This window comes from Lithobates pipiens, unplaced genomic scaffold (genome assembly GCF_037356315.1).
Source record: "Lithobates pipiens isolate NorthernLeopardFrog02 unplaced genomic scaffold, aLitPip1_a1.2 Scaffold_25, whole genome shotgun sequence".
In the NCBI taxonomy this organism is placed as follows: domain Eukaryota; kingdom Metazoa; phylum Chordata; class Amphibia; order Anura; family Ranidae; genus Lithobates; species Lithobates pipiens.
Window position 1 is genome coordinate 153,365,143 of NW_027507787.1, and position 27,640 is coordinate 153,392,782.

Genomic DNA, 27,640 nt, shown 5'->3' on the forward strand with positions numbered 1-27,640 from the left:
CTTGCTGATTCACTGCCACTAAATCCTGTGAGCTCTTCTAATCTTCTTACTTTAGTATCTTCCTCAAGAATTACCCCCCCCCCCCCCCCCTCCCTGCTGGGTCCCTGACTTGGCACTCCAGATACTCCTCAAGCGTCACTCCACTGGCTGGATCCCTGGCTTGGAACCTGCTGAAGTTTCCTGATTCTTCATCGTCCCCGGTTGGTGAGAATACTGCTCCAGTACTTGCTTCAGCTACTCACGGTGGTCCCTGGTAACAAGGTGATTGGTCCCTTAGTGGTGACAGCTGCCCCTCTACCTCTGACCAGGACAGGTTCTCTGGCCGACAGAAACGTCACTTCTGGTTGGACTGCAAGCTGCAATCCCAACCCTATGCTGCTCTCTTGCTTCTGGATAGGCTCTCAGACAGCCTAGAAGCCAGATGTGCCCGGGATAGGCCCAAACTCCAGCCTAACAGTGCGCACAACAAAACAACACACGTTCACCCAGACAGCCGTCCAGGTGGCACAGAACCCCGATCACCTGACCTCACCCAAATAAATAGGCTCTCCCAGCAGACCAAGGGATCCAAGAAGATCCCTGTCCATTGGCTGAGATACCCTTTCTATTCCTAATCTGTCCTTGTAATGCCCTGGTCTTATCTAATGTCACCAGATACCAGGCCATCTAGTGACAGAAGAGAGAAGTGCAAAAATTCCATACTTAGGGTGAACTCAATTGATCCCTTACAATTGGCCAAGGCAACGATACCTGGCAGGTGTATTTAGGAGCAACCCTGCCTAGACATCAGCGTGCTACACCTATAATCTTACAGATACAACCAGCCCATTAAGGGCAACCATAATGCTGATGCAGCCTGCAATGAAAATTATTTTGACACCCCTGCAGTCAATCATCTAATTTGTATAGAGTGGGTCAAGGGGAGTAGAGCTGGCTATGTTGGCTTCCACGGCTGCAGATAACAACACAAGCCAGAATACTTGTGTTGTACGTAGAAACATGATATAACCAGCTCTTCCCCTTTAACATTTTAATTGCCCAATATGCATCACTTGAAAAGACGTAAAGCTCCTGGCTAGAAGAAACCTGGATGTTTGTATGGAGTAAATATGTGCAATCTCCTGAGATGATCTCATTGAAAGATTCAGCGTCTCACTGTGGCCCGAAAGCTGATCTTGCTATTCAAAGCGCACGCACAAAAGGCGCAGCCTAATCAGGGCAGTGGCAGCATTCCGGGGAGCGGACAGCAGTTTATATTACACAGCTGTCTGTCTATATGTGTAATCTGCATCAGAATTACGGACGAATAGAATCAACTCAGTCACAACAGTGAGAGATACTGGCCCTGATAACAGCGCTGTGTGTCTCACATGCTAAATCCAGCCATTGTACAGACAATTAATTAAAGTGTATGTAAACTCTAACAATGAACTTCTGTTATTTGCTACCTTTAGGTTTTTTTTTTTTAAATATATAAATAGTTTAATTACTGAAAAAAAAATCTGTTGATCCTGCCAGAAATCACGTGAGCTAATACATTCCTGTGCTGCGTTCTTTGTCAGTTACATTGTTGTTATTTATTTCTGAGGACTACAGAACCTCTACTCTCTATGTTATTGAGAAGAGAAGGAGGGTGTTCTGTAGGTATGTCCTAGGGTGACGATGTTTCTCCTACATAAATACATTACAGTGAGTAGATACAGAGATGTTTTTTTTGGGGGGGGATTTTTCAGGTGCCTACATTTCAGTGAGTGTTGTCATCCTAGAACAGGAAATGTTTCATTGGCAGAATCACCAGGTGACAGTAAACAAAAAAAAGTGCCCTGCCACTGGGCAGTTTTTATACACCTATATCTGACCTATATCTGACAATTTGATAGAAATTAGCCAAAAGAGGAGAAGGTGAGGTGTTCTTTGGTCCTGCTCTAAGGCGACACCAGTGCTTCTCCATATATATGTATTGTGAGGATCACGAGATGAAAAAAAAACTGTCCTACCACTGGCCAGTTTTTACACACCAACATCTGACAATTTAATAGAAATTAGCCAGAAGAAAAGAGAGGGAGGTGTTCTTTAGTCCTGCTCTAGGGTGACACTGCTCCTCCATATCTATGTACTGTCAGGATCACAAGGTGAAAAATAAAATGTCCTGCCACTGGTCAGTTTTTACACACCAATTTCTGACAATTTCATAGGAATTAGCCGGAAGAGGAGAGGGGGAGTTGTTCTGTAGTGCTGCCAGGACCAGTAGTACTGTCAGGATCACTAGGTGATAATAAAGCTAAAAAAAAACCTGGGAAAAAAGAAAGCAAATGCAGCTGCCACAACTAATAACTGGCAAGCTTCAACATATTACATTTTTGTTCTTTGGATTAGGTATGCTTTAACCATTTACATTTCTGTCTTGTTGCACTCCCTACAAAAATATTGATTCCAACAGTTTTTCCAACAGTTTTGCCTCTTTATGAAGTTGCTCTGGTCAATATATACCTTCTATAGGTCAGTCCTAGGATGACAATGCTTCTCCTCCTTAAATACATTACAGAGGGTGAATGTTCTCATTTTAAAACAGCAAATGTTTTATTGGCAAAATCACTAGGGGACAATAAAGAAAAAAAAGTGTCCTGTCACTGGCCAATTTTTATACAACTATATCTGACAATTTGATAGAAATTAGCCAGAAGAGGAGAAAAAAATCTTTTTTTTTTTTTTTTAGCCCAGGGATGGAGGTGTGCGAGTAATGTGGGCATTAGACATGTGCCAGGGATAGGGTTGCTTGTTCCGGCAATAGGGTGCCAAATTTGTGCTGGGAAAGTGGGTACTCCATGAATGCCAGGGATTGGGCCAGGAACGTGTAAACAGTAATATCAATACATCTAAAGAACAGTTAACATAACAGTAATCTAATTAACACATATAACATGCCACAATAGTTTAGTAATGAGGTGAAGTGGAAACAATACTAGCAGACAGACAGAAACAATAGGTGACGCAATTAACCACGTTAGCCCCGCAAGAAGTGGCTGTTCAATGATCAGGCCATTTTTTAAGATATGGCACTGTGCTGTTTTAACTGACAGTTGCACGGTCGTGAGATACTGTACCCAAACAAAATCTATGTCCATTTTTTCCTACCAATAGAGCTTTCTTTTGGTGGTATTTGATCATCTCTGCGGTTTTTATTTTTTGAGCTATAAACAAAAAAAAGAGCGTCAATTTTGAAAAAAACACGATATATTGTACTTTTTGCTGTAATGAATAGCCCCACTTATTTTTAAAAAAAGCTATTTTTTTCCTCAGTTTAGGCCGAAATGTATTCTTCTACATATTTTCGGTAATAAAAATCACAAAAAGTACATATTGATTGGTTTGCGCAAAAGTTATAGCATCTACAAAATAGGGGATAGATTTATGACATTTTTATTATTATATTTTTTTTACTAGTAATGGCGGCGATCTGCAATTTTTATTGAGACTGCGACATTATGGTGGACGCATCGGACACTTTTGACACATATTTGGGTCGATTGACAGCTCATAGGAACTCATGCTATCTCTCTGCTCAGCAAACAGAACAGGAATTTGTGTTCACACACACGTCCCTGTTCTGTCCCTTGTGCCCGCGATCACTCGTGGCCGGCGGTCATTGCTGCACAGCAGGGGTGCCACTTAAAGGGATGATGTACAGCTACGACGTGTCGCAGGATTGTGCCAACCGGCTGCAGTATATTGATGGCAGCTGGTCGGCAAGTGGTTAACAATGGGAATTCACACGAGAGAAAGACATCCTAAGAAACAGATTATAGTAGGAGACCCCAGCATCCGGTTGTTTTAAGCTGATTATATTAACATCTATTCTGAGTCTCTGAGTCGGGGGCGGGGGGGGGGGAGCAGTTATTGCTGGTTTGGGCACAAGGACCCAAAGACTGTATCCAGGTCCTAGGTTCCCAGAGTCTGTATTTCTGGGAGACATTGACCTGAATTCAAGGCAAAACCACTCCAAAGGACCCCCAGGCACACCCCTTACAAAGAATAGAGCCCTGTCAAAAGCCAGGGCCCATAGTCAATAGGCTACTCTGCAGTCCCCTCCAAAAGCTCCTGTTCCGGTCTGGTCTCACTGGCATCAACTTGGCAAAGGCAAAGTCAGTGACTGGAACGCAAGAATTTTTTTTAATGACAAAATATGGAGCTTTTATGAAAAATGGTACTGTTGTGTATTATGACATGTCCAGAATTTATATATGTGGACTTATAAGATAGTAATAGATTCACTTTAATTCTGAAATCTTCTGTAGAGTAGACAGAGCTGGATGCAGCTGGGACAATAGTACTGAGTTTATGATTATTTACTGATTCAATCATAATTTTAGTTGTAATTTTACCAGCTCAAAAGCAACAATTGGATGAAAACCAGAATGGTGTAAAATACTGTGTAAAATGTATTAAACCTAACTCAGTCTGCAGAGCCCAACTTCCAAATGTTACCTTCAAAACAAATAAGATTCCATACTTATTGGAGTCATGTGTACCAATAAAGAAGAATTGATTTCCCTACTGCCAAAAGCAAAAAAAAAGTGATGGAAATGGATCGTGTCTGACACTGACAAAGACTAAAGTGATGACAGACAACAACACCAGCAGCAATAACAATGCAGCCTGTGAAGTTTTGGACAGTTCCTGCCTCCTGGAATCAATTATAAATGAGTAGGGCTCCAGTGGTGATGACAAGTTTGAACTCAGTAGAGTTGTGATATGGGGCTTAGAAAAGATTCTCAGAAACTCTTCACAAAGATATAGCACAAGATGTGAAAGATCCAACATGACTTAGCAAAAAATGGAAGAAGATCTGCACGTTTCAGTGATGGTATCATCAATACTCTTATGTCTCGTACACATGATCGGATTGTTCGCCAACAAAACCGTGGAATTTTGTCCTAAAGGCGTTGGCCCAAACTTGTCTTGCATACACACAGCCACACAATTGTTGGCCAACAATTACGAACGTAGTGACGTACTAGACGTACTACGTGTTTTTTCAGCTCTTTAGCGCCACCCTTTGGGCTCCTTCTGCTAATTTCGTGTTAGTAGACGTTTGGTGAGTGTTGATTCACGCTTTTCATTTAGTGCTTTTCATTTCACACTCTTCAGTTCTCGTTTTTCATTTCGTGCTTTTCAGTTCGTTTCTGAACAGCTGTTCGTCAACCAGACATATTGCGGCATCGACGGACGTAACATGTTATTTATTATTGGCCTTGGAGTTATTGCTTTAACATTTGTTTGGTTGAATAATGATTTGATTTGGTATATTTTATATATTTTTGGATGCATAGAATGCATGTTTTGGTTAAGTTCTACTGGCAGGTAGCATGTCTAATTTTATTTGTTTCCTTTTTTTAATGAACAATAAAAAAAATTGTGTAGAATAATACTTGGCTATGTGTTTTACTTCTAATGACAGTTTGGGAGTAGGCAGTTTAAAAAATACATTGTAAAATTGACAAGGGACAACAACATAGTTGTATCTTTGATCTTAAGACCCCATTCACACCTGAGCGTTTTGTAGCTTGACACCTGAAGCTACAAAACGCTGGAGGGGAAAAAATACATTATTCTTAATGGAGATGGTTCACATCTCCACTCCAAGTCGCCTTAAGATCAGTAATCAGACAGCCACTTCCAACCACAGAAGGAATGGATGAGGGATACAATTGTGCACATATATCTATCTATCTATCTATCTATCTATCTATCTATCGTGCTACCCCCGTGGGAGCTGCTGGATAGGATGGGTCCTGTCTTCTTTGACTCAACCTTCTTCAAGAACCTCAGTGTCAGGAGCGTGTGCTCCATCGTAGCTGCTGGTTCCAAAATCCTGGTTTTGGCTGTGGCATTCTCCTTGTCTGTCCACCTGCAAGGTGATTGATTGTAGCCAGTCTCTGGGTGGAGACCAAATCTGAGTTAAAAGATAAGTCCAGCCAAAGCTTGTCAGGCTGTACTTCTCCTAAGGGTCACAGGAGTGCAATTTGTTTTGCACTCCTGTGACTCATTTGCAGCAGAGAGCAGGCTGAATTCTGCTCTCTGCTGACGTCACAGATTTTAGTCCAAGCACCGCATTATCACAACAATAAAGTCTGGATCCACCAAGTGCCTGGACTGACACCCAGCTCAGCCTCTCGGGTAGGTATGAACCTGAAAAAAAAATTCTTTACTTCTCTTTTAATCTAGCCAAACCTGCTGTCTCATGCTTTTGATAGTGTGTGTAAATACTTGATCAAGCTGCCTCTTTGTCTGCCCTGCTCTGCTAGATTGGGTTTCCCTGTGTATGACCTCTTATCAGATATCGGTTCTCTGAACCTTGCCTGCTTTTTACCTGGACTGTCATTAAACCACTCTGTCAGCCAACCACAAGTACCTGTTTGCATTGCTCAGTTTGCACCTGGCCTGGTGTGGTAGCCAGGCACTAAAGCATTGTGTGTAAGTCCTGGGAGCAACTAAGTACCAGTAGGCCTGCTTGCCCTATGGGAAAGGGGGCTGCTATAGGTAAAGGGCACAGTAGCCAGCTATAGTGTCTGGTCACCTATGTTAGGGGTAAGTGTGACACTCAGCCCCTCTGACACACTAGGTTGAGTGTACAAACATACAATATCACAGGAAATAACTGAAAGTAATACTTAATTCCCAACATAAGTGATATATCAAAGAAAACAGGCCCAAACCAAGTAGTAAAGGGCAATCGGCCCTCTCACCGGTCCATGGGATGCTGCAGTGACCTCTTGCAGTAGAAGGGGGCCTCTTCATCTCTTCCCAAAAGCCTCCGGTGATCAGTGATGGGAAGCAGAGGGTGAATGGATGCTCCAGTCTCCCTGTGGCAGCGGTACAGGTGCTGTGATGTGGACAGTGCTGCTGTGTACCCGGGTGACTTCACTCCCAGTCTCAGGCCTGGGTCTCCACTGGTATGGTATTTTGCTGGCAGAAGAATATCCAGACAGAGGTGCTCTCTTTTTAACTCCCTCAGTACCAAGAGGAAGAGCTTTCCTGAGCAGTTTAATAAACATCATCTCTCCACTCCTCTGACTACACAGTGCTATTGGGATTTGTGGTGTAAGGAATACATTTGTCCCATTATATGGCTGCAATCTCAAACTACGACTCCCAGGATTCTCTGTGCTCTTTATCAGAATCTATGGGCTTGCTTGGCTTTAGATCTCCCCCTGCTGGCTGGAGAATAGTGCAGAATAACATCAGTAGAGGGAGAGAAGTATCAAAGGCAATGTCTCCTTCTCTGTATTACTGTAGCCCAACACCTGGCTACATATCTATTTTCCCTGGGAAATCATGGCAGCATGCAGCGGGTTAATGCTACAGCCCCCTAGCTCATAGATCAAGATATCTATAAGTTTGCTTCTCTCTCCCCCCATGGGTATTTTTCTGTCCTTGCCATGGCAAGATATCAACATTTTTTGGACCCCGCAGCCTCCAATTTCAAGGGTGCTACAGAGAGTGGCATGCTCTCAGGGCATGGTGATTGCAAGAATTCTGGGTTGGCTACAAAGGCCATGGGTCCCCACACTTTTTCACCTAAATTAAGAACCTCCATTGAAACTCCCAACATGGCCAGACCTTCTGAGCCATGGTTCATATCTACATCCATCTCTGAGTAAACTCAACCTAATGACATGGAGGTGGAGCTGGAGGCTACTCCCAGACTGTGATATCTACCGTACCTTAATGAAGGCAAGAAAACACTCTACCAACAAGGCATGGAAACATTTGTGGAATCAACCTTTTTTAAGGTCATTCGACCCCTCCTGAACATAAATAATGTGCTGGGGGTCTGAAAAAAAAGGACTAATTTGGAACATGCTGGAATTTCTTGTCTTTACCACATCTGCCATAACTGGCACTAGCTGGTCCAAAAATTCCTTTGTAGTTCAGTTTCTCAGGGTGTGTTTGAAGATGCATCCTCCCAGGAAACCAGCCTTTCCACAATGGGGCCTATCATTAGTTCCATCAGTCCTATCGTCAGCACCTTTTCCTCCAGCTCAGGTCTGTTGTTTATTGAACCTGATTCTTAAAGCAGTCTTCCTTGTAGCAACCATGTCTGCTAGATACATCTGAGCTCCATGAGTTGGCTTTCTACTCCTCATTGACATTTTGTTTCTGGACAAAGTAGTCTGCTGCTAGACTGCTACTCCATTTCCTACTAAAAGGTAAGTTCGGCTTTCCACCTAAAAAATGGACACAGCCCTTCCACCAACCACTGATCTAAGGTCTCAGCTGAGACCATCTGTAAGTAGGTTACTTGGTCCTCAAAGGGTACCTTTATTAATCAATATAGCAGTGGCCATCAACCCCATCCTCAGGGCCCACCAACAGGCCAGGTTAGCAAGATAACTGATATACATCACAGGTGATGTCATTTGCTGCTCAGTGATTACAGTATTCTAGTCTTTCTCTACCCAAGGTAATACACAAAACCTGGCCTGTTAGTGGCCCCTGAGGACAGGGTTGATGACCACTGCAATATAGAATTGATCCAGCGCTAACAACAGTGGAGTGTGGAAGGAGAATAATTTCTTACTTTATTGATATGCCTGGCTGGTGAATGTGCAGTACTACGCTATGAAATCAAGCAACGCACTGCACACCCTGTGTGCAGCATTAAGGTAGCTGGTTCTTTGCCTGTCCAATTTATGCACAATCAAGGCCACTGCTGCTGTCTGGCCAGCTCATGTTCAGTAGGGGCTTGTTTTTGAACTCTTGCACTGTGCCTGGCATGCAGAATGCACAATAAGGACCGTTTAATGCTATGTCCAGTCAGCGCATGCACTAGCCAGATACAGCACCATATCTCAGAAAGACAGGAGCCTCCTACTGCACATGCACTAGCAAGACAGCACATGTTGCTGCTACTGGGCATATACTGCCCAGGCACAACACCAGATTTCAGAAAGACAGGGGTCCCTGCTGCGCATGCACTGGGCAGACAATGCCAGCTGCCATTACGGCACAGTACCGGGGCACTGAAAGGCAGTGCCCCTACTGTGCGTGAGGTGGGAGCATGCAGATCAGGGTGCCGCCAGGGAAACAAAGGAGACACCCTGTAGATGGAAACTATCAAAGGCTGGTAATGCTGTAAATACTGCACAAGACTGGGAAGAGGAAACAATGGTGACATCAGGTGCACAGATACATTTATTAATAATTTTTTTTCTAGCAGTGTTTCATATTGCTTTAATATCGCCTGCAGTGTTTTTTTTCTTTTATCCTTCCCTCCTCTTGTGATCGGAAACGAGTCTGGAGTAGTCGATCTTCCCTGCTAGATCCTTATCATAGTGAGACATGATATGATAAATGTCATCCTCATCCAGGATGATGTTGCAGAGCTTCACCACCGATCGGAACTCTGGGAGTAGGAGATAACCCCAACTGTTTGAGTCCAGTTTCTGGCAAGTTTGTAGAAGGTTCCTCCAATCTACCGAGGACAGCTGGAGGGAACAGGAAAAAGATAACCTGTGATTGCTAACCATCTTCATGATCATCAAATAGAATATTGATTATAGAAGATCAACATTACAGGATCAGTCCATCTAAATGTGGTATTATAGTTGTAGGTTAAGCCTCTCAGCACAAAGATGGTGGGAGACCTTTGTAATGGGCACTACAGGTGTGCACACCCGGGAACTCAGCACAGAGATAATCACAACCCCTTGTAATTCGCACAAGAAAGTGTTAAACCTCTCATATTGGGCACAGCAGGTTTGTAGACTAGATAATCCAGCATGGAGATGGTGGGAAATCCTCATAATGGGCACAGCAGATTTATAGACTGGACAACCAGCATGGAGATGGTGGGAAACCCTGATAATGGGCACAGCAGGTGTGCAGACCCAGCAATGCAGCACAAACATGGTGGGAACTCCTCATAATGGGCATCAGGGTTGCTGTTATAAATTACTGGGCCCCATACAGCCTACCTGACAGGCCTCCACTCCGAAAATATCAAATTATATATTTTCGCTAAAATGCCACAGCCACGATGCTGTGCTTCACAGCCATGGCAGAAATATTATACCTCCATTTTTTTTTTTACATTATTAACTGTCCTGTTGGGGGCTTTGTTGAAATATCAGACCCTACCTCCTCACATTTGAGACTAAGAAAATGACTGAGGACACAGATTCATCAGTCCCTTTCCCTGCAGCCTTAGGCCGCGTACACACGGGCGGACTGTTCGCTCAACTTTGTCCGCTGAACAGTGTTTCAGCGGACAGTCCGCTCGTGTGTGGGCTTCAGCGGACAGTTTCAGCGGACAGTCTGACGAACAAAGTTTTTCGGAATTTCCGTAAAACTGTCCGCTGAAACTTGGTTTGAGCGGACAGTCCGCTCGTGTGTAGGCTTGTTCGTCAAACTAAGTCTCGTGCATGCTCAGAAAAAATTTACACGCCGAAGGTTGCATTGCAGTGTATAGGACGTAGTTTTTCTAGTCCCGTCGTACGTGCCGTTCACGTCATCGCGCACGGTTTCAGCGGACTGTTCGTTCATCGTGTGTGGTCAAGTCCGCTCATGCTAATTTTGAGCGGACTGTTTGTCAAACTGTTTGACGAACAAAGTTGAGCGAACAGTCCGCCCGTGTGTACGCGGCCTTAGCTGTACTGAATGTGAATAGGAAGTGCCCTGTTCATTCACTAACTGAAGTATAGTAAACACAAAGGGGAGGAGAAGAAGCCAGCAGTGCTGCAGTGGAATCCACAAGAGTCCGCAATAAGGCTGCATTTACACCCGAGCGTATTTTTTTCAGGCAGAAAGATGCACGTTTTTACCACGATTTTTGCCGAGATTTTGTACAGGTCAAAAGCTCACCAATTTAAAAAGCAGAAAAACGCCTGTAATCTACATAAAAAGAAGCTCATGTACTTTTTATGAGCTTCAGGCGTTTTGCTTCAGGTGACAAAATGCTCAGATGTGAATAGGTGCCATTGAAATTAATGGGATTTTGCTTGTTGGGCGTTTTCTGGCATTTTATGAGCGTTTTACGAGCTGAAAATGCTCAGGTGTGAATGCAGCCTAAGCCTGTACAGCAGATATACTGTTATACTTTACCATTTTAACATGTGAATATTGACCACTAACATTTGTTGATTTTTTGACATTCTTTGACATGTTACAATATTATAACTTATAATTATTATATTATTGTATCCAGTATATCCTATAATTATATTATTATATGCTATTATATCATATAATTATTATATTATTATATCCTATAATTATTATATTATAGCTTATAATTAATTATTATAGCATATAACCATTATAATATTATAATATTATAATCCTATAATTATTACATTGTAACACTATTATATCTTATAACCATTATATTATTATATTGTATAATTATTATTTTATTTTTTTATTATATCTCATAATAATCCTATAATTAGAATAATCTATGGTACCCTGTAGTTATATTATTTTAACATCATTATATCCTATTATTATAATATTATAAATCCTATTTTATCACATAGTTGTGATATTATTATAACACCGTGATATCCTAGTATTATTATATTATAACCTATTATATCCTGTAATTATGATAACACTATGATATCCTATTATTATGACATTGTTAACCACTTCAATACAGGGCACTTGAACACCTTCCTGGCCAGACCAATTTTCAGCTTTCAGCGCTGTAGCACTTTGAATGACAATTGTGCAGTCATGCTACACTGTACCCAAACTAAATTTTTATCATTTTGTTCCCAGAAATAGAGCTTTCTTTTGGTGGTATTTGATCACCTCTACGTTTTTAAATTTTTTGCTAAACAAATAAAAAAAAGACCGAAAATTTTGAAAAAGTTTTTTTTTTCAGTTTTAAAACTTTGTTAATAAGTACGTTTTCTCCTTCACTGATGCGCACTGATCGGGCTGCACTGACGGGCACTGATAAGGCAGCACTGATGGGGACCGATGAGGTGGCACCAATGAAGTGGCACTGATGAGGTGGCATTGATGGGCACTGATAGGCGGCACTTATGGGCGACACGGATTGGCACTGATAGGTGGCACAAATTGGCACTAATAGGTGGGGTGGCATGGATTGGCATGGATAGGCGGCATGGATGGGCATGGCTAGGTGGCACAGATGGGCATGTATAGATGGCATGGATGGGCATGTATGGGCATTGCTAGAGGCGGCACGGATGGGCACTGATAGGTGGCACTGATAGGCGGCATTGTATTGTATTGTACTAATGGATGCCAATCAGTGCCAAACAATAATGCATGCCAGTGATGCCCATTGTGGGCAATGATTGGCATCCATTGTGGGCACTGATTGGCATCCCTGGTGGTCTAGGGTGGCATACCTGGTGCTGTGCATCCCTGGTGGTATGGTGGTGTCCCTGGTGGTCCAGTGTGGGCATCCTCGGGGGGGCTGCACTGATAATCAAAGAGCACAGACCCCCCCTGTCAGAGGAGCAGCTGATCGGCTCTCCTCTACTCGCGTCTGACAGACGCGAGTGAGGAAAAGCCGATCAATGGCTCTTCCTATTTACACTGTGATCAGCAGTGATTGGACACGGCTGATCACGTGGTAACGAGTCTCCGTCGGAGACTCTTTACCGAGATCGTACTTGCGGGGTGTCAGACTGACATACCGCAACAACGATCGCCGCTATGCGCGCCCCCAGAGGCGTGCAGCGGCTCAATATCCTGAGGACGTCATATGACGCCCGGTCAGGATTTTGAAACCACTTTGCCGCCGTCATTCTGCTATATGGTGGGAGGCAAGTGGTTACATTTTATTATTATATCCTATATATGTGATATTATTATATCCTATATATATATATATATATACACACCATATTATATCTAATAATTATATTATTATAACACTATGATATCCTACAAATATTATATTCTATATAATCCTACAGTATCTCACAAAAGTGAGTACATCCTTCACATTTTTGTAATTTTTTTTATTATATCTTTTCATGTGACAACACTGAAGAAATGACACTTTGCTACAATATAAAGTAGTGAGTGTACAGCTTGTATAACAGTGTAAGTTTGCTGTTCCCTCAAAATAACTCAACACACAGCCATTAATGTCTAAACCGCTGGCAACAAAAGTGAGTACACCCCTAAGTGAAAATGTCCAAATTGTGCCAAATTAGCCATTTTTCCTCCCCAGTGTTATGTGACTCGTTAGTGTTACAAGGTCTCGGGTGTGAATGGAGAGCAGGTGTGTTAAATGTGGTGTTATCGCTTTCACTCTCTCATACTGGTCACTGGAAGTTCAAGTTGTAACCTCATGGCACAGTTCTCATCCTCAGTTCTCTGAGGATCTGAAAAAAAAATTGTTTCTCTACATAAAGATGGCCTAGGCTATAAGAAGATTGCCAAGGCCCTGAAACTGAGCTGCAGCATGGTGACCAAGACCATACAGCGGTTTAACAGAACAGGTTCCACTCAGAACAGGCCTCACCATAGTTGAACAAAGAAGTTTAGTGTACGTGCTTAGCGTCATATCCAGAGGTTGTCTTTAGGAAATAGATGTATGAGTGCTACCAGCATTGCTGCAGAGGTTAAAGGGGTGGGGGGTCAGCCTGTCAGTGCTCAGACCATACACTACACACTGCATCAAATTGGTCTACATGGCTGTCGTCCCAGAAGGAAGCCTCTTCTAAAGATGATGCACAAGAAAGCCTGGAAACAGTTTTCTGAAGATAAGCAGACTAAGGACATGGATTACTAGAACCATGTCCTGTGGTCTGATGAGACCAAGATAAACTTATTTGGTTCAGATGGTGTCAAGCGTGTGTGGTGGCAACCAGGTGAGGAGTACAAAGACAGGTGTGTCTTGCCTACAGTCAAGCATGGTGGTGGGAGTGTCATGGTCTGGGGCTGCATGAGCGCTGCCGGAACTGGGGAGCTACAGTTCATTGAGGGAACCATGAATGCTAACATGTGCTGTGACATACTGAAGCAGAGCATGATCCCCCCAGGGCAGTATTCCAACATAACGACCCCAAACACACCTGCAAGTCACCCACTGCCTTGCTAAAGAAGCTGAGGGCAAAGGTGATGGACTGGCCAAGCATGTCTCCAGATCTAAACCCTATTGAGCATCTGTGGGGCATCCTAAAACGGGAGGTGGAGTAGCACAAGGTCTCTAACATCCACCAGCTCTGTGATGTCGTCATGGAGGAGTGGAAGAGGACTCCAGTGACAATCTGTAAAGCTCTGGTGAACTCCATGCCCAAGAGGGTTAAGGCAGTGTTAGAAAATAATGGCGGCCACACAAAATATTGACACTTTTGGCCCAATTTGGACATTTTCACTTAGGGGTGTACTCACTTTTGTTGCCAGCAGTTTAGACATTAATGGCTGTGTGTTGAGTTATTTTGAGGGAACAGCAAATTTACACTGTTATACAAGCTGTACACTCACTACTTTACATTGTAGCAAAGTGTCATTTCTCCAGTGTTATCACATGAAAGGATATAATAAAATATTTACAAAAATGTGAGGGGTGTACTCACTTTTGTGAGATACTGTATACATTTTATATTATAGCACTATTATATGTTGGAATTTATTATATCATTTTAACCTATTATATCCTATCATTCAGAAACGTATTTGTTACCTTCTGTCGTAGTTTGGTGGAGATGACATTTAGACTGTGATCCAACGGCCCTCTCATAGGGGTCACCGGTTTGACTTTTACTCCATTCTGTCTGATTGTGGAGGTTTCGGTCTGGTAGGGCTGAAGGAACTTCACATAGGAAATTCTACAGTGACAGAATGAAGAATTTGTAGATGATTGAGTCAATATACCACCAATCACATGACAGTGTCTGCTTACTTGTCTGGCCCGTGTCCGAATTTGGTAGCTAGGGTGTCACACTGGTGCTTAGTGAGGTCTGGGCTCAGCTCCTGCAAGATGTCAAGAAATTCTTCTTTGGTGACACATCCCAAATTCTGGGGGTCCAATTCCCGAAACTGTCGACTGAGGTCAGGCAGGAGGAGCTTGACCTAAAACACAGAAATAAATTCAGACGTCCTATGCCGTTAGTACCCGCTGTACCTCCCTGGTGAGGAAGCAGGACAGTAACCTGTATTTTAGAACATATATAAAGATATATATCTATATATAGACATATATAGATATTTTATGATTTCCAGCCAGAGCTGGGAATAAGAAGACATTAAAAATGCTTATTAAGCACACCAGACACTGAAAGCAGAACTATAAGCAACATGTTTTTTTCATTTTGGATAGAGTAAGGGAGAGTTATAACAACTCAAGTTTTTTACCATCTGTGTCACATTGGAGAGATTTCCCTCCACTTCCTTTCCAATAGCCAAAACAGGGAGTGAGAGAAAACCCCTGGGAATTCCTTCAAATAATGTATAGGGTAGCCCATTTGTGTTCATTTACTACCCTATGCGCAAGAAAGTCCCTGACCCTTTTGCAAAATTGCGCTCTAATCACTTTCTATTGTCACCAGGACGAATAAAGAGGGTGAATCTCGCCAGTGTGCAGTCAGGTAAAGCCTAACTAATTTTCTGGTTGGAGGACATCAAGCGTTATCTAGTCCACATATGTCAAACACAAGGCCCATGGGCCAAATGCAACCCACCAGGCCTTGTCATGTGGCCCTCCCACCTGGTTTTGGAGCCAGAGGAACATGGAGGAATTCTAGTCTACCACCTCCGGCTCTCACACTCCACTCCCGTTCCCCGCTATCATTTGCAAACACAGAAGCCTTTTATAGCACACATAGCGTACCCCTAAAATCCGCACTCTGTATGTAGCACACTCCTTTACCCTGCACTCTGCGCATAAGGCACCCCTGAGCCCTGCACTCTGTACATAACGCACTCCTGAGCTCTGCATGTTGAATACTCCTGAACTCTGTGCTCTATACACAGTGTACTCCTGAACTCTGCAGTATGTGCATAGGGCACCCCTTAACCCTACACTCTGTACGTAGCGTAATCCTGAACCCTGCACTCTGTACATAACACACTTCTGCATTCTATATGTAGCATACTCCTGGACTCTGTACATAGCGTAATCCTGAACCCTGCACTCTGTATGCAGCACACTCCTGAACGCTGCACTGTGTAGATAGTCCACTCCTAAACCCTGCACTCTGTACATAGCATAATCCTGAACCCTGCACTCTGTACATAGTATAATCCTGAACCCTGCACTCTGTACATGGCACACTCCTGAACTATGCACTCTGTAATCCTGAACCCTGCGGTCTGTAGGTAGCACACTCCTGAACTCTGCACTCTGTTCATAACGCACTTAACTCTGTATGTAGCGTAATCCTGAACCCTGCGCGCCGGACATAGCGCACCACAGATACAAGTGGCCACCCACTGCTTCAGAGCTGAGGCTCTTAAGAGGAGTACTAAGGCAGGATGCTGTGATGTTTTCAGAAAGCTATGTACAGCACCCGCCCACTAGCCGTGATCTGCATTACATAGAGAAGCACAGAGAGCCAGTGATGACATCAATGAACAAAACATAAGGTATCAATGAAATGGAAAAGTTTTATTTAAACATTTCATTAGCATGTTGATGAGGAGGAGGAACCAGAGAAGTCAAAATATAAGCAGATTAAATGTCAGCTTTATATATTTTTAGCTCTCAAAATTTTGGATGTAAGTTCCAGCGGATTTCAAGTCTAAACAATTATATTGGAAGTGACTGGGAGTTTGAGAGTTAACATATCTCTCAGCGATCCCGCATTTACAGGACAAAAGCGCCGCAGCGGCCCACTTACAAACATGATTAGCCCCGCAGTCCGCTCCATTGAGTCCTGACGCTCATTATATAACATTGGGGTCTATAACATCTCCTTCTCCGATTTCCCACCTTAACCCGTACAGACAAATAAAAGCTCTCCCCGATTAGGATCGGGGCTCTTTATTCTCCGCTCCATTAGCCGGCCCGTCAATGTCTTCCTCGCACACTGGGCCCATTGTCCTCCTATGTCCTCTTTCTTTGGAGCAGACTAATTGTGGATGAAATGGGAACAGTGTCTCGGAAGATACAATGTTTCTATCAATTTATGGATGGGCTGTCCCTTTATCTTGGGAACGCTGGCAGTCTATGGACAAGGACAGGTAATATTGTATATTTGCCTTACATAGGACTGATTTAGTGCTCGGGGAAAAAAGAACGGAGAGCTGGAGGATTTATTTCTCAATAAATGTGGAATTTATGGTTAGCGATATTGCAGAGAAATACATTGAAACTGACTTTTAAATCTGAGCTCCAAAGATTTATATTTTTGTCCATGCAGTCTTGTGATTTATACAGCTCTGTCACAAGTACAGACAGGGAACCTGATTTAGATCCACTGCTGGTAAAGGCATTTATATTAAAGGCGAAGTACAGCTGAATGAACAGCACTCCTGTGACTTGTTTTCTGCACAGAGCCGGTCTAGGCTCGGGAAAGATTGCGACCAAATAGTCAGGAGCTGCCCACATGCCTGGACCAGTACCCAGCTTAGCCTCTCAGAGAGCCACTGAGAGGCTGAGCCAGCTGCTCCCGCCCCCTCCACAGCCCAGCGCTCCAGTGAGCACGGAAGGGGGGGAGAGCAGAGAGCTGTGACTGACAGCCTGCAGCTCTCTGTTCAGGGAGCTCTGAGAACTGAACAATCAGCAGTGTTTGATCGCTTGGTTCTCAGTCTTAGAGCTGGGGGGGGGGGGGGGCAGATGCTGCATTCCCCTAGGTAAGATGATTTTTAAAAACATTTCTAATATTGCAGCTTACCAATTCTTAGATGTGATGGCTGTAGTCTCTTCATTCACTATTCTCTCTGAAAAGAGGATACAGCCCAGGCACAAAAAATTAAAAAGGAAACATAAGCATATGGGGAGAAGCCGCAGTTTGGTGACCAATGGATTAGATGACTGGAAATAAGCATCTGTACAGGACACAAAATTAAAGTGTACGTATTGCCAAAACTTTTTGTTCATTTTAAATGGAGTAGGGAAGTAATAAAAATATTTTTTGCTATATACGTTTACAGTAAAACCTTGAATTACGAGCATAATTTGTTCCAGAAGAATGCTTGTAATCCAAAGCACTCGTATATCAAAGTGAGTTTCCCCATAGGAAATAATGGAAACTCAGATAATCTGTTCCACAGCCACTGCTTGTCTATGCAGTTCCGCATGTGGCCAAAGGTGCGGGAGTGCTGGAGACACTCGGAAACACTTGGAGACGCCCGGAGACACTCGGGAACGGAGTGTTTCCGAGTGTCTCCCAGCGGCTCCTAGTGTCACCAGCGCCCCCACACCTCTGGCCAAATGCGAGTTGGAATTTTGAAAAAAAAAAAAAAGCTTGTATTGCGAAACGCTAGTAAAACATGTTACTCGCAATCCGAGGTGCCACTGTAATTGTAGAGATTTCCCTTCACTTCTTGGCCCAGAGATGCAACAGGAAGTTAGAGGAAAACTTTTAAATTAAGTGAAATTCTTTTAAAACAGCTGAAGTTTAATCTGCTTATTTTTTGTTTTTTCTGGTTCGTCGTCAGGAGTTTGGTGTTGCTCACAGGGTGTCTGTAAGGTAAAGTTAAAATGATCAAAATCACAAATCAAACAATACATACTTAAGAATATTGGATCACCCCTGGAAAACATGGGGGATAAAACATGAACACTTACCACTGACTGAACACAGTGGCCATGGTTCAGTGGTAAGTGTTCAACAGAAAGTCCAGAAACAATTGTGCTGAGAGCGCGGATGCTGGGCTTGCTTCTCCTACCTTGGTCTGCAGGAAATTGGCGATGATCTTGGTGTCGGAATTCAGTTTCAGAGAGCGGATTAGGCAATCACAGTCACCTCTGACTGGTGGAGATATTTTAGCATTGGGAAAACAGGAGGACTTAATGGAAAAGCCAAAGTGTCTGACGAACTGGAAGTAATCCACCGTCTGGTCCTGGTTTTGCATCAAAGTTTTCCAGACTTTTCCAACCTCTTCTCTGGACATTTCTGGGTGAATACCACATCTAGAACGGGAATTACATACAGGTGTTTTGTCGTATAATCTTGGTACCAGCTAGTTAATGGGGATAAGATTTTATTTTGGGTCAGACGTGGGTTTGAAATAAACCCAGAACTTTCTTGGTTTGCAGAGCCTTCAAATTAACGTGGCAGTTTGGACCCTCTAAATTTTTTTTTGAAGGACTACATCGTACTTCCCTGACACATCCCAGGTAGCTTTAGGCCATGCCTAAAGCAAGTCAAAGGATTTATGTAGTTTCAATGTTCCCTGTAAGGCTCGATTCACACTAGCGCGTTTTTTGATGCATTTTCCAGAAATGCAAGGACATTTTTTAACATGGGTTCCTAGGGAAGATGTTCACATCAATGCATTTTTGTGCCTCTGCGTTTTTGAAAAGGGTCAGGGACTTTTTTTCATGCAAAATGCAGCGTTTTGCATGTAATAGAAGTCAATGGACCTGCATCAAAAATGCAAGTACCAATTTTGCAGCGATTTGCGTTTTGCGTTTTTTTTCTTCATTTTTTTACTGTATATAGCTGGTTGCTAAGCAACCACCGTGTAAAAAAAACAAGAAAAAAAACGCAAAACCGTGGTAAAAACGCGTGTCCAAAACGCAGCAAGCACTGCAAAAATGCTCAAAAGCAACATGCATAGATGTGAATCGAGCCTAAGCCACATAAAAAGACCCTTTCCCCACTGAAGTATATTTTTGAATACCAGGTCCCCTGTGGCTAGCATTTTTTAATATCCATTCCTGATGCTCGAGGGCAGGTATTTTTTTTCATACCTCACAAGAAATAAATAGGTGGGGGGGAATCAGTGCCACTACGTCAGCCCTGACCAGGCTATGCATCTTCCATGATGCATGCGACATTAGGACAAGTTTTCTCACTGTGCTGCTTATATGTTATATGTTGTTTTTTCATACCATCATCCCCATGGCAGGTATTTTTTAATACCATGATCCCCATCATGGCAAGTATTTTTAATTACCATGTTATACAGTGGGAATGGAAAGTATTCAGATCCCCTTAAATTTTTCACTCTTTGTTATATTGCAGCCATTTGCTAAAATCATTTAAGTTAATTTTTTCCTCATTAATGTACACACAGCACCCCATATTGACAGAAAAACACAGAATTGTTGACATTTTTGCAGATTTATTTAAAAAGAAAAACTGAAATATCATACGGTCCTAAGTATTCAGACCCTTTGCTCAGTATTTAGTAGAAGCACCCTTTTGATCTAATACAGCTATGAGTCTTTTTGGGAAAGATGCAACAAGTTTTTCACACCTGGATTTGGGGATCCTCTGCCATTCCTCCCTGCAGATCCTCTCCAGTTCTGTCCGGTTGGATGGTAAACATTGGTGGACAGCCATTTTTAGGTCTCTCCAGAGATGCTCAATTGGGTTTAAGTCAGGGCTCTGACTGGGCCATTCAAGAACAGTCACAGGATTGTTGTGAAGCCACTCCATTATTTTAGCTGTGTGCTTATGGTCATTGTCTTGTTGAAAGGTAAAGCTTCAGCCCAGTCTGAGGTCCTGAGCACTTTGGAGAAGGTTTTCATCCAGGATATCCCTGTACTTGGCCGTATTCGTCTTTCCCTCGATTACAACCAGTCGTCCTGTCCCTGAAGCTGACAAACACCCCCACAGCATGATGCTGCCGCCACCATGCTTCACTGTTGGGACTGTATTGGACAGGTGATGAGCAGTGCCTGGTTTTCTCCACACATACCGCTTAGAATTAAGGCCAAAAAGTTCTATTTTGGTCTCATCAGACCAGAGAATCTTATTTGTCACCATCTTGGAGTCCTTCAGGTGTTTTTTAGCAAACTCCATGTGGGCTTTCATGTGTCTTACACTGAGGAGAGGCTTCCGTTGGGCCACTCTGCCATAAAGCCCCGACTGGTGGAGGGCTGCAGTGATGGTCGACTTTCTACAACTTTCTCCCATCTCCCGAGTGCATCTCTGGAGCTCAGCTACAGTGATATTTGGGTTCTTCTTTACTTCTCTCACCAAGGCTCTTCTCCCCCGATACTAGCTCAGTTTGGCCAGGCGGCCAGCTCTAGGAAGGGTTCTGGTCATCCCAAAACGGAAAAAAATGAACTTAAGGCCCCTTTCACACCGAGATGGTTTTCAGGAGATACAGCGCTAAAAAAAGCTTCTGTGTAGCTCTTGAAATAAAATGGCCCCTTTCACTCCAGTGTGAAAGCCGGAGGGCTTTCATGCTGGAGCGGTGCGCTGGCAGGACGGTGAAAAAAGTCCCGCTAGCCACATCTTTGGAGCGGTGAAGGAGCGGTGTATTCAATGGGGCAGTTTGGATATACCGCCGGCAAAGTGTCGCTGCAGTGGCGCTTAGCGGGTGGTTTTAACCCTTTTTCGGCCACTAGCAAGGCGGTTTTAAAAATGGCGGTAAAGCGGCACTAAAAATAGCGCTGCTTTACGGCCGACGCCAGCACCGCCCCAGTGTGAAAGGAGCCTAAATGATTTTAGCAAATGGCTGCAATATAACAAAGAGTGAAACATTTAAGGGGGTCTGAACACTTTCTGTATATATGAAAAATATTTTTTAATACCAGGATACTGAGGGCAGGGATTTCTTAATCCAGTGATTCCCATGCCAGGTATTTTTTTTCATACAGTGATCCTGAGGGCAAATATTTTTTCACGCTGTTATTCCCTTAGCATGTATTTTTTTATACAGCGATCCTCATGGCAGATATTTGTTAATACCATGATCCCTTTTATGGTATGTATCTTTTATTACCTTGATCTCCTTGGTAGGTATTTTTTATTACCTTGATCCCTTTGGTAGGTATTTTTTATTGCCTTATATCCCCTTGGTAGGTATTTTTTATTGCCTTGATCCCCAGGGCTGGTATTTTTTAATAACATGTTACCCATGGCAGATATTTTAATACCATGTACACCACGGTAGGTATTTTTAAATACCATGATCCCTTGGGAAGGTATTTTTTAAATAACATGTCCCTCATGGCTGGCATTTTTTAATACTATGTCCCCCAGCCATGGCAAGTATATGTCTGTACTACTATCCCCATGGCAGGTATTTTTTAATACCATGTCCCTCACAGAGCAGTGAATCCAGTCATCTCCTTTGTCACTATGGACAGGACAGTCTTATTAGTATTATATAGGCACAACATTTTTAATGAACTTTAAGTAAAAGGCATACAAATTAAAGCCCAACGTCAGGTAAGATTTTTAAACAGTTACAGCAGGGGTGCCCAACCAGTGGCCCGGGGGCCACATGTGGCCCGCGGAGCCCTCTGATGTGGCCCGCGACCTTATGCTTTGTGATGGAATAGAATAGAATACTGTTATTAATAGTAAGTTTATTACTACAATCACAGTGTATATATGGACATATCTGTTCTGCAATGTTTACTGGGCTGCTTTCAAACTGATCCGCAGGTGCAGAGCAGTGTACCTGAGGGTTACCTGTACAGAGTCATAGGCCCCTTTCACATGGTCAGTCCGACCCGGTTGGACCCTCCATTCACTTCCAAAAAGTAGCAGATGTAAAGGGACTTGTGTCCGTTTACAAACACCTACCTCCATTCTGATCCGCAAAAAAAAAAAGAAGTAGAGTGGGCTCTATAGTGTACTGCCATGCTTATTGTGGCCCGCGACCGTTTACCAAGTCGCTTAGGTGGCCCTCGCTCTTCAAAAGGTAGGGCACCCCTGAGTTACAGCAACATTTTATTTATTCTTTTGGAAAAAAAAGTTCAAACCATATGAATAGAAGATAACCATTGTAAGCACCCCGGCAGCATTTTATGCTTCAAATCATTCCAAGCAACTCTCGCTATTCCTGGACAGAGTGGCCTCTTACAAGAAGTGGAAAAATAAGGGATCTACTAGAAGGATCGACAGGCAATCTGTATCACCATAAGAATTTCTACTGGATACTGACTGCATGGTGGATTTACCTTTTCAGCAGCTGGTACAGGCTCTCTGCTGTCATCCTTCTGGTATTCATGGGATCCATCTCATTGAAATTCCTTTCCAGAAATTCATAATTATTCTTAACGAGATGTTTGATGACTCCAGTAAGCTGAAAAATGATAATGTTTTATGCTGAAGTTGCAACTTTACTGTTATAATTTGTTCGATCTTCAAAATTTTTGAGTTGTGCCATTTCTACAATGATGATTTTTTACCATGGCTACACAACAAAAGAACTGAGCGAGGAAAGGATAATCTATCCCACTGGTGATCGGACAGAGTGGAGTCTATTATTCGCTCCACCAGTTTATAGATGAACTGGTAGTTTCAGAGGTCCCCTATAGTGAATTCTGGGTTCTCCCTCTTATGTTATGTCTGGTCAGGTATAGGATTCAATGGAGATCCTACTTAAAGGCACAGTCCACTTTTCACAACATAGCCATGTCATCTATTAATAGAGATTGGTTAATGGAGAGACTACAAGTCCTATCTGACACTGTAGTTCTTAACGGAGCGCAAGTACCATGATGCCACTGTACTTGTAGTCCATTGATACCTCCTGAAACTCCATAACTGAAGGTTTGTTCCTCCGTACAAACCTAGGGCTGGAGGATGAGCCTTCAGGAGCCTGTGACTTGTACCCCCAATCCTCTGATCACGGTTGCCATGCTTTTCAGGTTTGAATGCAAAAAACTATTAAATGCGTGTTTTTCCTCTTATCGGCAGGGGCAGCATTGATCAAGACTCTCCACTCCCTGTGATGTTATTGATGTAGTAAGAACAATTGACACCAAACATTATTAATATTATTATTATTATTATTATACAGGATTTATATAGCACCAAAGTTTGCGCAGTGCTTTAAAACATGAGGGCAGACAATACGCTTACAATACAAATCAGTACAGGAGGGATCAGAGGGCGCTGCTCGTTAGAGTTTACAATCTAGAAAGGAGGGTCAGTTGGAACAAAAGGTAATAACTCTGGGGGGGTGAGCTGATGGAGAAAATGAAAATACAGTTGTTAGGTGTGGGTAGGGTAGGCTTCTCTGAAGAGAAGGGTTTTCAGGGATCGTCTAAACGCTAATAGAGTAGGAGATAAGTGGACAGATTGGGGTAGGGCATTCCATAGGATTGGAGAGGCTTTGGAAAAGTCCTGGAGGTGAGCATGGGAGGAGGTGACGAGGGAGCTAAAAAGTAGAAGGTCTTGAGAGGAATAGATGCAGGGACTTCCCCCTTCTGAGTCACTTCTTGTCTCCATCCCCTACCCACCTCCGAGCGCCGTTCCTTGGTTCCACCCCCTATCCACCACCCAGCAGCGCCCCTTTTAGAGAATACAGAGCCAAGTATCTATTTGTGGGGCTAAATAATTTGTATGAAACTTGTTAATAACAAGAAAAGTAATAAAGTAGATCCGCCACAGCCAGCAACAATAGATTTGCCCAAAACATTAGACCACCCAGCAACAATGGACCCCCACAACAAAATACTACCTTAGGCAGCAACAAAAGATCTCCCAGCAGCCAGCATCAATAGACTCTTCAGCAGCTAGTAAAAATAGACCCCCTCCCTCAACAGTAGATCTCTTCCAGCAACAATTGACCTCCAAGCAACATTAGACCCCCACGTAAAGCTAGAACCCCTCCAGCAACAATAGATCCCCCAGCAGCCAGCATAAATACGCCCTCCAGCACACCTCAGCACCCCTTGCCAGTGCTGGAGGTGCCGGAACTGCGTTCTCCTACGTTCCAGCTGAAAGTCCTTCTTTTGGTAGGAACATTTACCATGGAAGAAATAATAGGATTCTGTATGGTGTCCCATGTATGACACAAAGAGGGGCAGGTTATGAATTTTGGGGAGGTATTGCACCCTATGGCCTCCCAATGACACAGACTTTGCTAGTAAGGAAAAGTATATTCTAATAAGGGAATAAAGTGCCACCTTATAAGGACAGTCAGGGCCGCTGATAAGGCAGTACAGCTGGTCCTCCTGCACCAGGCCTGGGCCCTATCAGTTCAAAGGGGCACCTGCCGAGCTGAAGATCAGATCAGAGTTCATAGAAGAGGCCCACAAAACTTTCAAGATTTGAAGACAGTTTGTGTGGAAGAATGGGCCGAGATCCCACCTGAGCAATGCATGAGACTAGTTTCTCCATACAGGAGGTGTCTTGAAGCTGTCATTACCAACAAAGGATTTTGTACGAAGTATTAAATACATTTCAGTTAGCGTGTTCAATACTTTTCCCTGTGCCATTCCAATTTATTACGCATAACTTCATTTCTGAACTTATTTGCTTTGGTTTCTTTGTATGTATGGATTGCATGGGTTGTTACTTATTTTACCCATTGTGTGTGTGTGTATACATATATTTTTTCTCCATATATACTTTACATAAAAATAGTTATCATCTTTATTTACCTGCTCCACACTCTTCCCTTGCGGTTTGTCGCTCTTCCCTTTATCGCTGACTTTATTGATTTTTTGGGGTTTTTGGCTGCAGTTGGTCAGAATTGTTTTGTTTCCACTCCACACACTCAAATTCTCATCCCTGTATTTACGGAAAAGTTACTTTATTTCTGTTTGTGGTTATTTCTGTGTTTGAATGCAGACACATTTTCTGATCACACATAAATGATTCTCTACTTAATCAATATGACCCCACATCTTTCCTCCAGGCTGGAAAGCCTGAAATAAAAAAAATAAAAAACAGAACCATCGTGGCTTTTCAGCTGAGTACACAGCAGTATTTACAACTTTTGTGATGTCATTACATCACTCCCGGGCCTCCGAGAGTCATAGAGATGACCAGGGACCATCTGTTCCTTGGAAATCTCTATGGTCAACTTCTGGCGCAGGTAAATTCTCCGGCTCGCTGATAGCACGGGCGAGTCAGTAGAAACCCCGGAGGGTGGGGTGGGGTGTCCCCTCCAGCTGCCTGTAAGAACAATCAAGCGGCTGAACTGCCGATATGATTGTTTTTACGGTGCAGAAAATCGCAAGCTGAAAAGAAGAATACCAGGTTGATGCCTGTGGGTGCAGACATCATCCCAGTATAACCACTGAAATGGCAGGACAGCCATGTACAGGGGCGGACTGACCATTTGGGCACTCGGGCACTGCCCGAGGGCCCCATGCTACTGAGGGACCCCATCAGGGTTGCCAGCCTTAATAAAACTGGGGACAGTATGTAAAAATCTGTGTTTTAAAAAAAAAAAAATCCCAAGATTATAGCTACTTTTCAGTGTGTGTATCTGTATTTTATGTGTGTATACTGTGTGTATATATATATTGTGTGTCTGTGTGTGTATACTGTATGTGTGTGTGTACACTGTGTGGCCCCATAATCTATTGCCTGGGGGCCCCATGATCTCCTATTGCCTGGGGGCACCATAATCTCCTATTGCCTGGGGGCCCCATAATCTCCTATTGCCCGGGGGCCCCATAATCTTCTCCTATTGCCCGGGGGCCCCATGAGTTGTCAGTCCGCCCCTGGCCATGTATACCTTCCAAGCGGGTTTGGAAATGACTTTTCAAATTTACATTAAATTGTTACTAAACCCAGGACCCTGCATTCACTATATCTGGTCTCTCACAGTACACAGGACATGGAAATGCAATTATTTTAGTAAATATAAACTGCTAAATACCTTTTCTCATCAGCAGTATATAGCAGTCTTATGATTTCTATGAGGCTGGGTTCACAATAGTGGGAATTGGATGCGTATTTCTCCGCATCACAGGAGACTGTGACCATCTCTCTATGGAGCCACTTCACGCAGCTCAGTTGCGGCTGCGGAGCAGATTGTAGCAAAGTCATGTGCGTCTTTGGCTCTGTTTCAGGTCCGAATTGAGGCAAAAATTTGGGCCAGATTTGTCCCTGAAACAGAGAACAGGGACACACCGGACCCCTGCTGTGAGTCGCATGCGCTCTTAGTGTGAACTCGGCCTCAGTGTCTGGTTAAAGCTTGTAGGAAGAGTTTTAATTCTCCCCTGATTATCCTTTGAGGCTACATGACTCCTGACCCTCTGTCTGCACAGTGCTGATTGGCCCTGTGCTGATCACATACACTCTCTAGCAAAAAAATAAAAAATCTTTAGCAATACACTCCAATCTGAGCATGTACAGAGTGCATACCTCCCAACATTTTGAGATGGGAATGAGGGACACCTACTAACAAACGTATATAGGCATAGGACACACCCCCTGTCACACCACAGAAAATCCAGAAGGGCTTTTTTTACCACTACTATTCCTTTATATTGGCTTTTAAAATGTACAAATTGAGCAATTTAGAAATTGGATGAAAGGTTTAGCACTGGGAAACACTTTTTAAAAGATAAAAAGTGCATTTTATGTACAACTATATGGATCAGACCAAAATGAGGGACAAATGAGGGGGAAAGAAGGGCATTGCTCCAAATGAGGGACAGTCCCTCGAAATCAGGGACAGTTGGGAGCTATGAGAGTGCCCCCAAGGCTCTGTTCTATCAGGAGATGGATTGGGGACTGTAGAAGAAGGGGAGGATCAGAGAAGACAGGATCAAACAGCTTTTTTTACACAATGCAGAGGATTAACCCCTCAGGTTCCACAGTGAGTATAACAA

General features: G+C 43.2%; 1 protein-coding gene across 1 annotated transcript in view; it reads right to left on the reverse strand.

The window, feature by feature from the left end:
• Positions 1-9,177: 9,177 nt before the first annotated feature.
• Positions 9,178-27,640, reverse strand: part of LOC143930581 (EF-hand calcium-binding domain-containing protein 6-like) — a 68,036-nt gene continuing 49,573 nt past the window's right edge. Inside the window, exons 13-18 of the mRNA XM_077455048.1 lie at positions 25,454-25,583; positions 23,021-23,145; positions 18,823-19,066; positions 14,894-15,063; positions 14,675-14,819; positions 9,178-9,488 (exon numbers count right to left, since the gene is read on the reverse strand). Coding sequence (XP_077311174.1) covers positions 9,264-9,488; positions 14,675-14,819; positions 14,894-15,063; positions 18,823-19,066; positions 23,021-23,145; positions 25,454-25,583 — 1,039 coding nt within the window. The 3' untranslated portion in view covers positions 9,178-9,263. The remainder of the gene's footprint in view (positions 9,489-14,674; positions 14,820-14,893; positions 15,064-18,822; positions 19,067-23,020; positions 23,146-25,453; positions 25,584-27,640) is intronic.